This window comes from Schistocerca piceifrons, chromosome 5 (genome assembly GCF_021461385.2).
Source record: "Schistocerca piceifrons isolate TAMUIC-IGC-003096 chromosome 5, iqSchPice1.1, whole genome shotgun sequence".
In the NCBI taxonomy this organism is placed as follows: Eukaryota; Metazoa; Arthropoda; class Insecta; order Orthoptera; family Acrididae; genus Schistocerca; species Schistocerca piceifrons.
In genome coordinates, this window is record NC_060142.1 from 539,432,017 (window position 1) to 539,444,625 (window position 12,609).

The 12,609-nt window shown below is 40.3% G+C and overlaps 1 protein-coding gene across 6 annotated transcripts in view; it reads right to left on the bottom strand.

Moving 5' to 3' along the window:
- Nucleotides 1-12,609, bottom strand: part of LOC124799274 (membralin) — a 520,037-nt gene that overhangs the window by 398,046 nt on the left and 109,382 nt on the right. For all 6 annotated transcript variants that reach the window (XM_047262841.1, XM_047262842.1, XM_047262843.1 and 3 more), the window contains exon 6: nt 6,365-6,482. In XM_047262841.1, coding sequence (XP_047118797.1) covers nt 6,365-6,482 — 118 coding nt within the window. The remainder of the gene's footprint in view (nt 1-6,364; nt 6,483-12,609) is intronic.

The window sequence follows — 12,609 nt, forward strand, 5'->3', positions numbered from 1 at the left end:
ATACAACTTTAAAGACTTGATGAGAAGTCATTATCTGTACAAGAAAATTAAAACGGAAAGGAATCCTATTGTTTGGAATAAGATAAAATGGATGAAGTATCACTCAGGTATGCCAGGAATTGTCTCCTACAAACACAGTTACTCCTCAGAAGAACCATTCAAGATGATAGATCTGAACAGAAAGAAAATTCAATGCTTGTCGATGTCAAAACTTGCACTTATTTCTGATTTTATCATACCCAGCTCAGAAAAGAAATTAAAGGACTTAAGGGATCTCCTTACACACATCAATGTAAGCAGTTGTCCGTTCTACATGCAGATCATCAATCACCTGAGAGCCAATACACAGATGAAAGAGATAAACATATATCTTATGAAGGGGAGGATGAGGATGGTGATGGTGGTGGTGATGATGATGATGGAAACGATTGATATATTTTTTTCTCTCCCCTTTTACAATATCAACCATAGCGTATGCAAATTATTTGTATGATATTAAGAAATGTGAATAAATAGTCTCCCCCCCCCTCCCGATTATGAGACCAAAGAGTGTTTTCATGATTTACATGATAAAACGTGATTTTTGGAACATGTAACAGTTGCTATCAGTTATTAAATTCTTGAGGAATGAATAAAGTGATTTAATTAATGAGTACAAGGAAATTGTTTTCTTAAAATTACCTGTTTCTGGTTATTCATTCTACCTGACACTGATGTCCCAAGGGCCAATGTCAAATAATTTAAGAGAGTTCATGATGTTAAAAAGGGGCAATGTCCTCTTAAGTCCTTTAATTTTAAAGCTGAAAATTCTAGAAATTTATTATTTAAAAGCAAGCTTTAGTTAAGTTGATTTACTATAGTGTTAGTAACAAATAGCCCCAAATATATTGTTAGTAGCTGTCAGAAAATGTTAGAAAATATTCAAAAGCTTATAACTTAAAACTAAGATTCTTGACATTGGCCCTTTTAGGACCAAACCACAGTTATGATGCAAGTGATTAACAATTTCTGTTGTAATGAGGGTCGTTCCCACATATATCTGTGAGTATATTTATGCGAATAATGTGTGTTCAGAATTTTTAAATTATGCTCGTTACAGAATTCTACAATATTTTCTCCAGAACTATTAAAAACGTTATCTACATATCTTCGTACTATGACATCATTTCTTGTGAGCCTACTCTCGCGTTGAAGTCTTTTGCTATTATTTGTCACGTCCCCAGAGGATTGAATTAACAAAATGACATAGCTACTCATAATGTAAAGGTTTAGCGAGTATTTCTTACACGGACGCCGCGCAGTGAAACCCAAAGTTCCACAGACACGGAAGGGAAAGTGTCACACAGTACAACAGTACAAATAGCCTGAGCTAGTAAACACATCAAGGATACGAACAGCGCGTCTCTCGGACCTTGGAGGGCGAGAAGGAACTTTCTGCCCCAGGACTCTGCCAGACATATCCAAACCAACATAGGTCCACAGCAACGAAATGTCCGGGGAGACCGAAAAATAAGTTAGAGAAAGCGGATGTGAAGGCTGCATCCGAGCAGGACAGACCTTCAAAATGCGTATTTAAGGGCATCCACGAGCAGCAAGAAGCAGAGTCGCCACAGAAGTTGAAGAGGACACAAGCAGACGAGGCCTGGCAGCATAGAGAAGGTAGCAGCCGCTACTGATGAGTCTATAGGAACTGCAACTACAAGAAGACGGTGATGCTCTGGTGGATGCAACTACAACTGTCAGTTAAGTAGAAGTTTTGCATTGGAATAGTTTTGAACAGGGACAGTTTGTCTCTGTCTCAAGTAGACTCGACAGTTAGTTTCAGTAATAGAAGGAACAAGCCACTGGCTGGTGCTTCTCTCCTGTGAGATAGGACAAGGGTCCATTATTTAAACGAAGAGTGAATTCAAAGGTCGTAGTTCTCATGAGTAGTCATTTCCGACAGAGTGAGAATTGGAGATTCTGGCTAAATCTATAGAAGTGTACAGAGTAAGGGGAAGGGTCTGACACATCACATGTCCTTTGTGATATTAGTTCAATAAATTGTGTTAAAGGAGAAATCTCACCTTACTTTTTTGACAGTTCAGTGCTGCCAATTCCCCCCTTGTATCCGCTACCTATTGAAAGCATTGTCTAATATATCTACATCTCCTACACGCCCTTAGACAGTCCAGGAGATTCTACTCCCTCTCACCTCCATAATAAAGGTTAGTTAAAGGGAACCACAAACCCATAATTGTCGTCAACGTCCCGATTGCGCCACGTAGGCTCGACCAACGCTGTATTGGTATCCAGGACCTGTGCCGGGACACGACATATTATTTCTTGGTGGTTTTTAACTTGGTTAAGTAATGTTGAGGGTGACAATTCTATCATATAAAAATGTGTAATCCTTGATGTAAGAGCTCATAGATTCGTTAATTGGAAGGAAAACACCTGCTTTTGCCCATTAATGTCTAACAACTCCAGACCAAAAATTGATGAAATTCTCAAATTTCTCATTTCTTTGTCTCTTTTTCTTAGTTTCAGACAAAACAATTATGTGCACATTCAGTTGATTCACTTCATTCTCTAATTCAGTGTATTTATTTGCAATGTTGTGAACATTCCATGTATCAACTCCAAGAGTTCTTCTCCCTGCCAATAACTGTCATAATGTTATTCCATTCAAGTGTTGAGGGTTTACTTTGGAGTCCTGAACCTTAGAAAGTTTTTACATATAATGGGGTGCTCCCCCACTCACCCAACTCCCAACCTAGAGGACTACAATTTGACATCGAGGTTTACTCTCCTGGTAGTGTTCGCTTCACTATGCCTAAAGACACCTCCCTTCCCTACGAAAAGACTATAAAATGAAAATGTAGGACACCCCACCAGCCTTGTAACCAAATATTGTTGAGATCAAGAAAGCAAAAGTTGGCCAAGAGAGGGAGACAGAAAAGAAAACATAAGTCTGACACAAGTAAATGGAAGAAATGTCAGACTTACCTAAGGGCAAATGTGATTGCTGCCCTCATACTCCCATGGAGGGAAGCCCCTACACTGATACTCACCTCCAGATAAATTTGCAGTCAGAATCAGTTTCAACCACAATAGATGCAATGTTTTTGTAGACTGCAATGAACACTCCCCCTCCTACAATGCCCACCCTATTTACCAATAATATTCATTCCATGCCTCATTAAGTACAAGGAGTGGTCAAATGAAAAGGTATGAAATGTCATAACAATCCAGTCTCCAAGGTCTTATGAAGTTCAAGTGGGAACAGCTTGAGCAATCGCCTTGCAACCGGACATGTCAGCCTGTGTGTTTGGTCCACAAAAAGAACACCTCAAAGAGAAGCACTCCTACTCGGATGAGGAACTGGAAGACACAGAGGAGGACTGGCTCCTCTCACTGCGAAGCCACAGGAACTCTGGGAACAGCGAATCCCTCAGCTCATTAAACAATGTGATGGTTATGCTCAGGCCTCTGGGGATTACTGGGTTGCATCCAGTTCTCTCTCCTGAGTGTAATTTGATTGGGAAAGCTTTTCTTGGGACTATTCAAAGTGTGTGTTTTTTCCCATGTTCTCCTATCATTTCCCTACTCTTCCTTTACCTAGAATCAAGTTTCAGTCCCTCACCACAATTAAAGTTTTGTTTTTTTAACCCACATGAATAATTTCTTTTATCACTACAGACATTGTTTCGATATCTTTATCATGTGTGGAGCTACTATATACAGGGTGTCCCATTTATCTTGACCACCCTAAATAACTGTTTGTCCAGATGCAAATTACAAAATGTTTCAAGCAAATTTTTTTAGCCGTCAGGGTGGCACCCTGTATTTTTTATTTGGTAATTCATTCCCTCTCCTAAAGACCTATTCAAAAATGTATCACAGTGTACCACTCACTGAAATACAAAGTTATTAATTACATAACACAACTTTGATGTTGACGCTCCCAGCACTTAGTGCAGGTACTAGGGTTAAGGGAACACATCCAAGTGCTGACGTTGACAGAGGACAAATGTAAACATAAGTAGAATGCACACCCGTCATTGTTGAAGAGCTGTGCGAGTAGAATGTACACCAACGAAGAGAAGGTAGAAATGCTACTCATCTATGGGGAATGTAAGTTACCAGGACAGTAATTGCAATACTGTTTTCTTATGTAAGGATACATTTAGTACAGTCCTTTTAAATACTGTTGTGTAGAGTAGGCATACAGTAAAGGCTGTCCTTCCTACAAACTGCATAGACATAACATTTCTTTTATTATTGTTGTTGAAGGTAGGTGAAATGCTATGCAGGCAGCGGGAATGTACAGATAGCAATATCCAGACAAGAACCCACCTTCCCGATGGATGTTTTCTCACCTTGTTGCAATGCTTCAAGAAATGGGAAGTTTCAACCCACGACAACGCAATCATCATAGCACTCACACAGACGAAGCTGCCAAAGTTACTGTTCTCGCTTCCATCCCTATGAATCCACATGTGAGCACACAACAGATTGAACACAAGTTTGGCATTCCTGAAACCAGTGTACATTGTATTCTTACACATCACCGGTTCCATTCTTACCATATACACCTACATCAAAAATTGCATGGGAATGATTTCCAGAATCGTGTACATTTCTGTCATGGGAACAGCAGCAAATCCTTGTCAAACCTATCTTCATCTCCAATGTTCTATTTACCGATGAATGTTCGTTCTCAAACAAAGGACAGGTAAATACAAGGAACATGCATTATTGGTCCAGCGACAACGCACCTTGGCTTACACAGGTGGAACATCAGCGTCAGTGGAGAGTTAACTTCTGGCGTGGGATGCTTGGAACTACAATTATTGGCCCTTATTTCATCAATGGTAGTCTAAACAGCACAGCATATGCCAACCTCCTCAGATGAATTCTTCCTCCTCTTCTGGATGAAGAACCACTAAGAACCAGAATGCTTATGTGCTATTAACACAATGGATGTCCAGCACGTAATGCCTTGCCTGCACATAGTGTTCTGAACCGAAGGTATACTGCCAGATGGATTGGTCACGAAGGAACAGTTACTTAGCCTGCTACGTCTCCTGATTTAAATCCACTGGACCTTTTTCTTTGGGGATGCATTAAAGACGTCTATCGCGGTACTACAACTACTCCAGAGGACATGCAAGAACATATCGTGCTTGCTTGTAATTCTCTTCAGCAGGTAACACTGCAAGCAGTAAATAATTCTTTCATTCAACGAGTGCACCAGTGTATCGGTGTCCAGGGTCACCACTCTGAGCGCCTTTGAAAGTTCTACTCCTGGGCAATGGTACAGGAGAGTCAAAGTCAATTTTGTGTTATGTTTTTACTTGGTTTTCATTTGTTTTCTGACAACTCCAGCAAGTGGATGAGTTTGTGATCCCAGGCTCACAGCCAATAACATTGTGTTTCAGTGAATGGTACACTGATTTTTTAATAGGTCTTTAGGAGAGGAAATGAATTACCGAATAAAAAATACAGGGTGCCATTTTAAAAAAGACATACCGCTGTTCATATCTTTGTAAAAAACAAAGCTACAATGAAACAAGTACTAACAAAGAGATAGAGGGGCTGGCCAGTACTTACCTCAGCTCAGTACAGCCGATAGATCAGAAAATTTACATTCCTAGCTTTCGGAACTTTGTTCCTTCATCAGGGAGGAGAGAGGAAAAAAGGGAAGAAGGGAAAGTGGATTTAGTTACTCACAACCCAGGTTATGAAGCAACAGGAAAAGGTAAACAGGGAGGGTAGCAAGGATGGAGGCTGTACTGAACTGAGGTAAGTACTGGCCAGCTCCTCTATCTCTTTGTTAGCATTTGTTTCACATCTTTATACGAGATTTTCCATTAATCATTTAAAGCTACAATGAAGGCAATCATGCTGATTGATGTCCCCCTGATGGCTAAAGAACAATTTGCTTGAAACATTTTGTAATTTGCATCTGGACAAACAGTTATTTAGGGTGGTCAAGTGGTCAAGATAAATGGGACACCCTGCATATAAACTTGTACTACAGAGAGTCTCTCTTGTCTATGGTAACGCATTCACTGTGCTGTTCACTGTATCTATGGTTTAACCACTGGAAAACCATGCTCACCTGGTGAAAAAGAGCAAACATTATCCAAATGTTACATTGTAGTTTCAGATTAAAGTTAACAAAATCTGTGAAATAGCATACAATTTTTTCTTTAAATGTGAGAAGGAAGTAAAAATCCAACCTATTTATCCACATTTAAGAATAAATAATCCTCAATAGGAACCAGCACACAGTTTTAATCTGTCAGGAAATTTCAAATCAGCGCACACTCCATTGTAGATGACAATTTATTCAACAACAGAATAAATGATCTCTTACCTGCTCGCACAAGCTTCTCAACCTCTGACACAGATTCTTTCAATGGGGCAATAATTTTATCACTCGCCAATGGACTGTCGGCATCTTCCTTTATGGTTTCATTAGCACTTGGAATATACTGCAAGAAAGACATGTCACATGTTGAATAATATTCTGAATTTATATTGAACCACAACCATGTAAATTACATACCAAATAGCAAAAATAAAGAGATATCATCTACATTTACATTAATACTCTGCAAACCAATGTGAAGTGCATGGCAGACGATACTTCCCATTGTACCAGTTATTACGTTTCTTCCTGTTCCATTCACTCGGCAACAATGATTGATTGAATGCCTCTGTGCACCCTGTAATTAATCTAATCTTGTCCTCCCAACCTCTATGTGACCATTACGTAGGGGGTTGTTGTACATTCCTAGAGTCATCATTTAAAGCCAGTTCTTGAAACTTTGGAAGTAGACTTTCTCAGGATTGTTTACAGCTATCTTCAAGAGTATGCCAGTTCAGTTTCTTTAGCAGCTCTGTGACATTATCCCATGGGTCAAACAAACCTGTGACCACTTTTGCTGCCATTCTCTGTATATGTTCAGTATCCCCTGTTCGTTCTATCTGGTATGGATCGCACACACTAGAGCAATGTTCTGGAAAGAGTCACAGGAGTGATTTGCAAGCAATACCCATTGTAGATTGATTGCTCTTCCCCAGTATTCTAGCAATAAACTGAAGTCTACCACCTACTTTACCCACAACTGGCTTATGTGATCATTTCAAATCCCTACAAAGTGTTACACCCAGGTATTTGTACGAGTTGGTCCATTCCAAATAGTCGTAGGATACTATGTTTTTTTTGTTTTCAAGTGTACAGTTTTACATTTCCTAAAATTTAAAGTGATTTGCCCAACTTTGCACCACTTTGAAATATTTTCAAGATCTGACTTAATGTTTGCGCAGTTTTTTCCACGCTGTATTTCATTATAGATAGCTTCATCACCTGCAAACATTCTGAGGTTACTATTAATATTGCCCACAAAAATAATAATATGAATCGCAAGGTATGCAATACACTTCCCTGGAGTACACCCAGGACTTTATCTGTCAATGACTCTTGTACTTCCATTATGGATTTTCCATTGTTTGATTTTACCTAACACCTTTCCTTCCATCCCGTAATCCAGCATTGTTTTCCTCTGTTACTACCTTCTAACACATTACTACACTCAGTGTCTGCCAATATCTCTCTTCTTACCTCTGTTTCACCGGTTGCCTTCCAAAATGCACTGCACACTCTTTCTTACGAGTCACACTGTATCAACCATCTTGTCCATGCACAACATACAACTGCAATTCCACACTGATTGTTAGTGCAGCGTCTCATGTCCAACTTTACTCCTGTCATTATGAAGATGGTATCTGTTCTTTCAGACATGTCTGAAAATACAGATACCATCTTCATATAGATAAGGCTTACCGGCCAATGATCTTCTTCAGTGCAGATGCACTCACATTGCTCAAGCTCTTACAGGAATTGGTAGTTGACTGCCACAAGAATGCGTATAGTGGGCAGGGGTGCTACAAATGTAGTGTGTGTACAGTAAGCTGGGAATGTGCCACAGATAAGTCCCTGCAGTCACACTATCCTCCTTGTCCTCGGTGGCTCTGTAGGATAGAGCGTATAGTGTGTCTGCCATGTGAGCAGGAGATCCTGGGTTCGAGTCCCGGTTGGGGCACACATTTTCAACTGTCCCCGTTGATATTTATCAATGCCTGCAAGCAGCTAAAGGTCTGGATTTCATTATAATTTCATTACGCCTGTCAATCCCTCCCCACCCCAGCCAACCAGATTGCTTCTCCATTATGCACAGCTGCTCACAGTCTGGTCTTAACAGCCTTTTTTTTGGGCCAATCTGCGACTCAACATCTCCGCTATATGGTGAGTAGCAATCTATCCTTTTCACAATATTGTCTTTAGATGATAAACTTTGATGTGACACTGAGTCAAATTTTTTTAAACTGAAGAATACTTTATCTCGCACATTGCCTTGATCCATGGCTGTCAGGATGTCATGTGAGAAAAGTGCAAGTTGGGTAAAATGTGGACATCCTCAAAGAGGTCAGGTTTATTTATTGTTATTAGATTTAATATATTTCCATCATGAGTAGGCTTCTAAACTATCTACTCTGGTTAGTTTTCAGAGAAGGCATTTACTGATGTTGCACAGGACATTTATCATTCTCACCACTAACAACACTCATTTTCCCCAACTGACTGTTGGGAGACAATGTCTTCACCAATGATCACAGTATGATTGGGTAATTCACGTACAAGGGAACTGAGATCTTCTCTAAAGATTTCAATTACATCAAGAGATGAGTCTGGTAGGTGAAAGAAAGATCCAGTTACCATTTTATGACCACCCACTGATACTGACTCTTGCCCAAACAATCTCGTACGTGGCTTAAACTTCTATCTCGCTGGATTTGAGTTCCTTGTCTACTGCGACAAATACACCACCTCCATTTCTCATTAGCCTATCCTTTTGATACACACTTAAATCTTTGCAAAAAGTCTCACTGCTATCAATTTCAGGTTTCAACCAGCTTTCAGGAGCACTTCAGTCTCTGCCACTCTGTTGTAAATGCTTCGCCTGTTAACCACTAGGATCATAATACTCTCACCTGTGAGAGGCATTTCTTTCAGTTGTCACTTATACTTCCAGGTTTCCTTCTTACAGTGATACTTCTGTGTTTCCTACAGCTATTGTTATCTTGATTGGACGGAGGTCTCCCAATCTGAAAACCCTTGTGTGCAACCCACACATAGTTTGCTACCTGGACAGCAGTCTCTGATGTGTAGTGCACACCTGATCCATTTAGGGGGCCCTACAGTTCTCAACCCTATGGTGCATGTCCAGGAAGTGGCCTAGCTTGTCACAATACCTTCAAAATCTTTGATTCAGTCCTTACTCTCAACTCAGAACCAGGGGCCACAGTCAGTTTTGAGGCCAATGCTGTGAATTGTGTGTTCTGGGGCCTATACTGCAGATTGTGAGCTTCTTTCAGGTGTTCTCAACCTTATATGCCAGTCACTGGAATGATCCAAGTACGACCTTGGAGCCCAGGTGACTGGCTATGTCTGTTCCAACATGTGACACAATCTGCAGTTGGTTACACTCTCTTCCCTCAAAGGCTGCCACAATAGCCTTTCAAATATGTTGAATGAAACTCCCAGCATACACACCGAGTGCACCTGGTGTCCTTTCCTGTCCCTTGCTCCCATTTCCCCACGTGGTTGCAACATCTGCTATACATTTGAACTGCTGATGATTAGTAGACCGTTCCCCTTTTGTGTTTGCCTCCTCCTAACACAGGATGAAAAAGGTTTCCTCAAAACAAGCGAAGTGAGTCCCACTGGCGCAGTATCAGTTTCAGTGAAAGACAGCACCTAAAACTTGTTGGTTAGGAGGATCAGTATAACACCTCTAGTCCTCCCTGGTCCCCACCTACCCTGTAGAGGATCCCTAGACCTACCACTGAAACACCACATGCAGCCAAGTGGATGAGTAATGACAGGTTCTGTACCTTCTGCAGAGGAGACAGGATCCACAGGAGAACATAGTACTGGAGATATCTTTGGTACCTGTACCAAAGGTACATGACTCTGAAGAGCTCTTCCAACACAGCAATACACAGCCACTGCCAATTGTCTGACAATAGTCAGGGCGATTTTCAACTGCTTATGAACATCAACCGACTCATCCCATGTTTGGGAACAGCATTCACATTGGGGCTGCATTGTGGCTGGTGCCACATATGAAGCCCGTTTAAAAAGTATCCAACATTATTTTTTATTGTTGAAACTAATAATGGAATCATGCTGTGTGAGCTCTCTATGTTTGTTGGCATACGTAGTACGCATGCCGAAATTTTTTTTATGACTGTGGAAACAACCAGTCACTACCTATCAATTGACAAGTGAACATGTGTAAGTGGTATTTGCTAGATTTTGGTTTGTGGTCAATATTACAGGAAAAATGGAACAACATTATCGCATCAAATTTTAAGTTTGGTTGGCCCTCAACATCCACAAATGAGGTTTTTACTGATCACATAAGCACCCTGATGATTCAGGATAGATGAATCACGATCAGATAACTTACTGTCAAGGTTAAAAATAGTACTAGATCTATTCAACTCATTTTAATGGAACATTTGAACCTCAGGAGGATCTCAGTAAAATTTGCACCAAAGTTGCTAAAAACTGAGCAGAAGCAACTTCATTCAGGGATCGAACAGAACAAGCTGGATACTATGAACAGCAACCCCAACTTTGTTAACACAGTGATCACTTGTGATTAGTCCTGTATTTATGGGTACAAGCCAGAAGCAAACTTCCAGTCATCGCAATGGAAGCCCTCATCATTGCTGAGACCCAAAAATATGAGGCAAGTATGCAGTAATTTGAAAGTCATGCAGACTATATTTTTTTACTCCGGTGGTGTTGTCCATCATGAGTATGCCCCAGAAGGAACTAATGTCAATAATGAGTACTACGAAGAGATCCTGTGTCACCTTCATGAAGCTGTGAGATGCAAACAGCCAGACTTGTGGTCAGCAGGCAGCTGGCACCTTCACCATGACAACATCATTCTCAATTAATTCAGGTTTTTTTTGGACAAACACAACATGGCTGTGGTTTGTCAGCCTCCCTATTCCCCTGACCTATCACTGAGTCACTTCTGGCTTTTCCCTAAACTGAAAAAGATTCAAAGGAACCAGATTTCAGAAAGGAAAAAGCATTCCCCAGAACTGACTGGAGCAGCTCTGAACCATATCATACGAGGTTTTCCAGTGACGATTCCAGCAGTGGCAGCAGTGTTGAGAGAAGTGTGTACAAGATGAGACGTGGATGACTTTGAAGGTAACTAGTGTCAAATAATTGTATCTAAATAAAGACTGATTTTATTATAATAGAGGTAAACATTCCACACGGGAAAAATATATTTAAAAACAAAGATGATGTGACTTACCATACGAAAGCGCTGGCAGGTCGACAGAAACACAAACAGACACATACATACCCACAAAATTCAAGCTTTCGCAACAAATTGTTGCCTCATCAGGAAAGAGGGAAGGAGAGGGAAAGACGAAAGGAAGTGGGTTTTAAGGGAGAGGGTAAGGAGTCATTCCAATCCCGGGAGCGGAAAGACTTACCTTAGGGGGAAAAAAGGGACGGGTATACACACTCTCTCTCTCTCTCTCTCTCTCTCTCTCTCTCTCTCTCTCTCTCTCTCTCTCACACACACACACACACACACACACACACACACACACACACATATATCCATCCACACCTATACAGACACAAGCAGACCCCTGCTTGTGTGTGTGTGTGTGTGTGTGTGTGTGTGTGTGTGTGTGTGTGTGTGGGCGCGCGCGCGAGTGTATACCCGTCCTTTTTCCCCCCCTAAGGTAAGTCTTTCCGCTCCCGGGATTGGAATGACTCCTTACCCTCTCCCTTAAAACCCACTTCCTTTCGTCTTTCCCTCTCCTTCCCTCTTTCCTGATGAGGCAACAGTTTGTTGCGAAAGCTTGAATTCTGTGTGTATGTATGTGTCTGTTTGTGTTTCTATCGACCTGCCAGCGCTTTCGTATGGTAAGTCAAGTCATCTTTGTTTTTAAATATAAAGACTGATTTTATAAATAAAAGTCAGATACCTTTTGAACAGCTCTTACAGGACTGTGATCAACAATTTTAAACTAAGCCTGCCAATTATCTGTTAATCTCTTGAGTTAAAAACTTACTAATTCCTATAAGAATAGAAGCAAATATACAAAATGAGATTTCTATTAAGGCAACAGAAAAACGTGTGGTAAAATTTTTCAGTTTCTTAAAACTTTTTGAGGTTATTGTAGTCGTTAATATATTCAAAAATAGAATTAATTTACAATAAATGTAGATAACATACAGTTGTCTTTAAGGGAAAACTAGCTGTAATACAGTATTTTAGTTGCAATATCTGCTACAGTAACCAAATCACAAATGCCAATTTACTACAAATTAGATTATGCACAGGACAGTGCTAACTTCTGAAAATCCTCAAAAATGTATGTTTATTTGCATTGATACACACTGAAATTTGGAGTGATCTATCCTCTGGCAGTAACTGTGAATCACAAAATCTAATTTGCTATTAAGTAAGTTATCTACAATTTACAAAAATTTTCAAAAATACAGTTTTG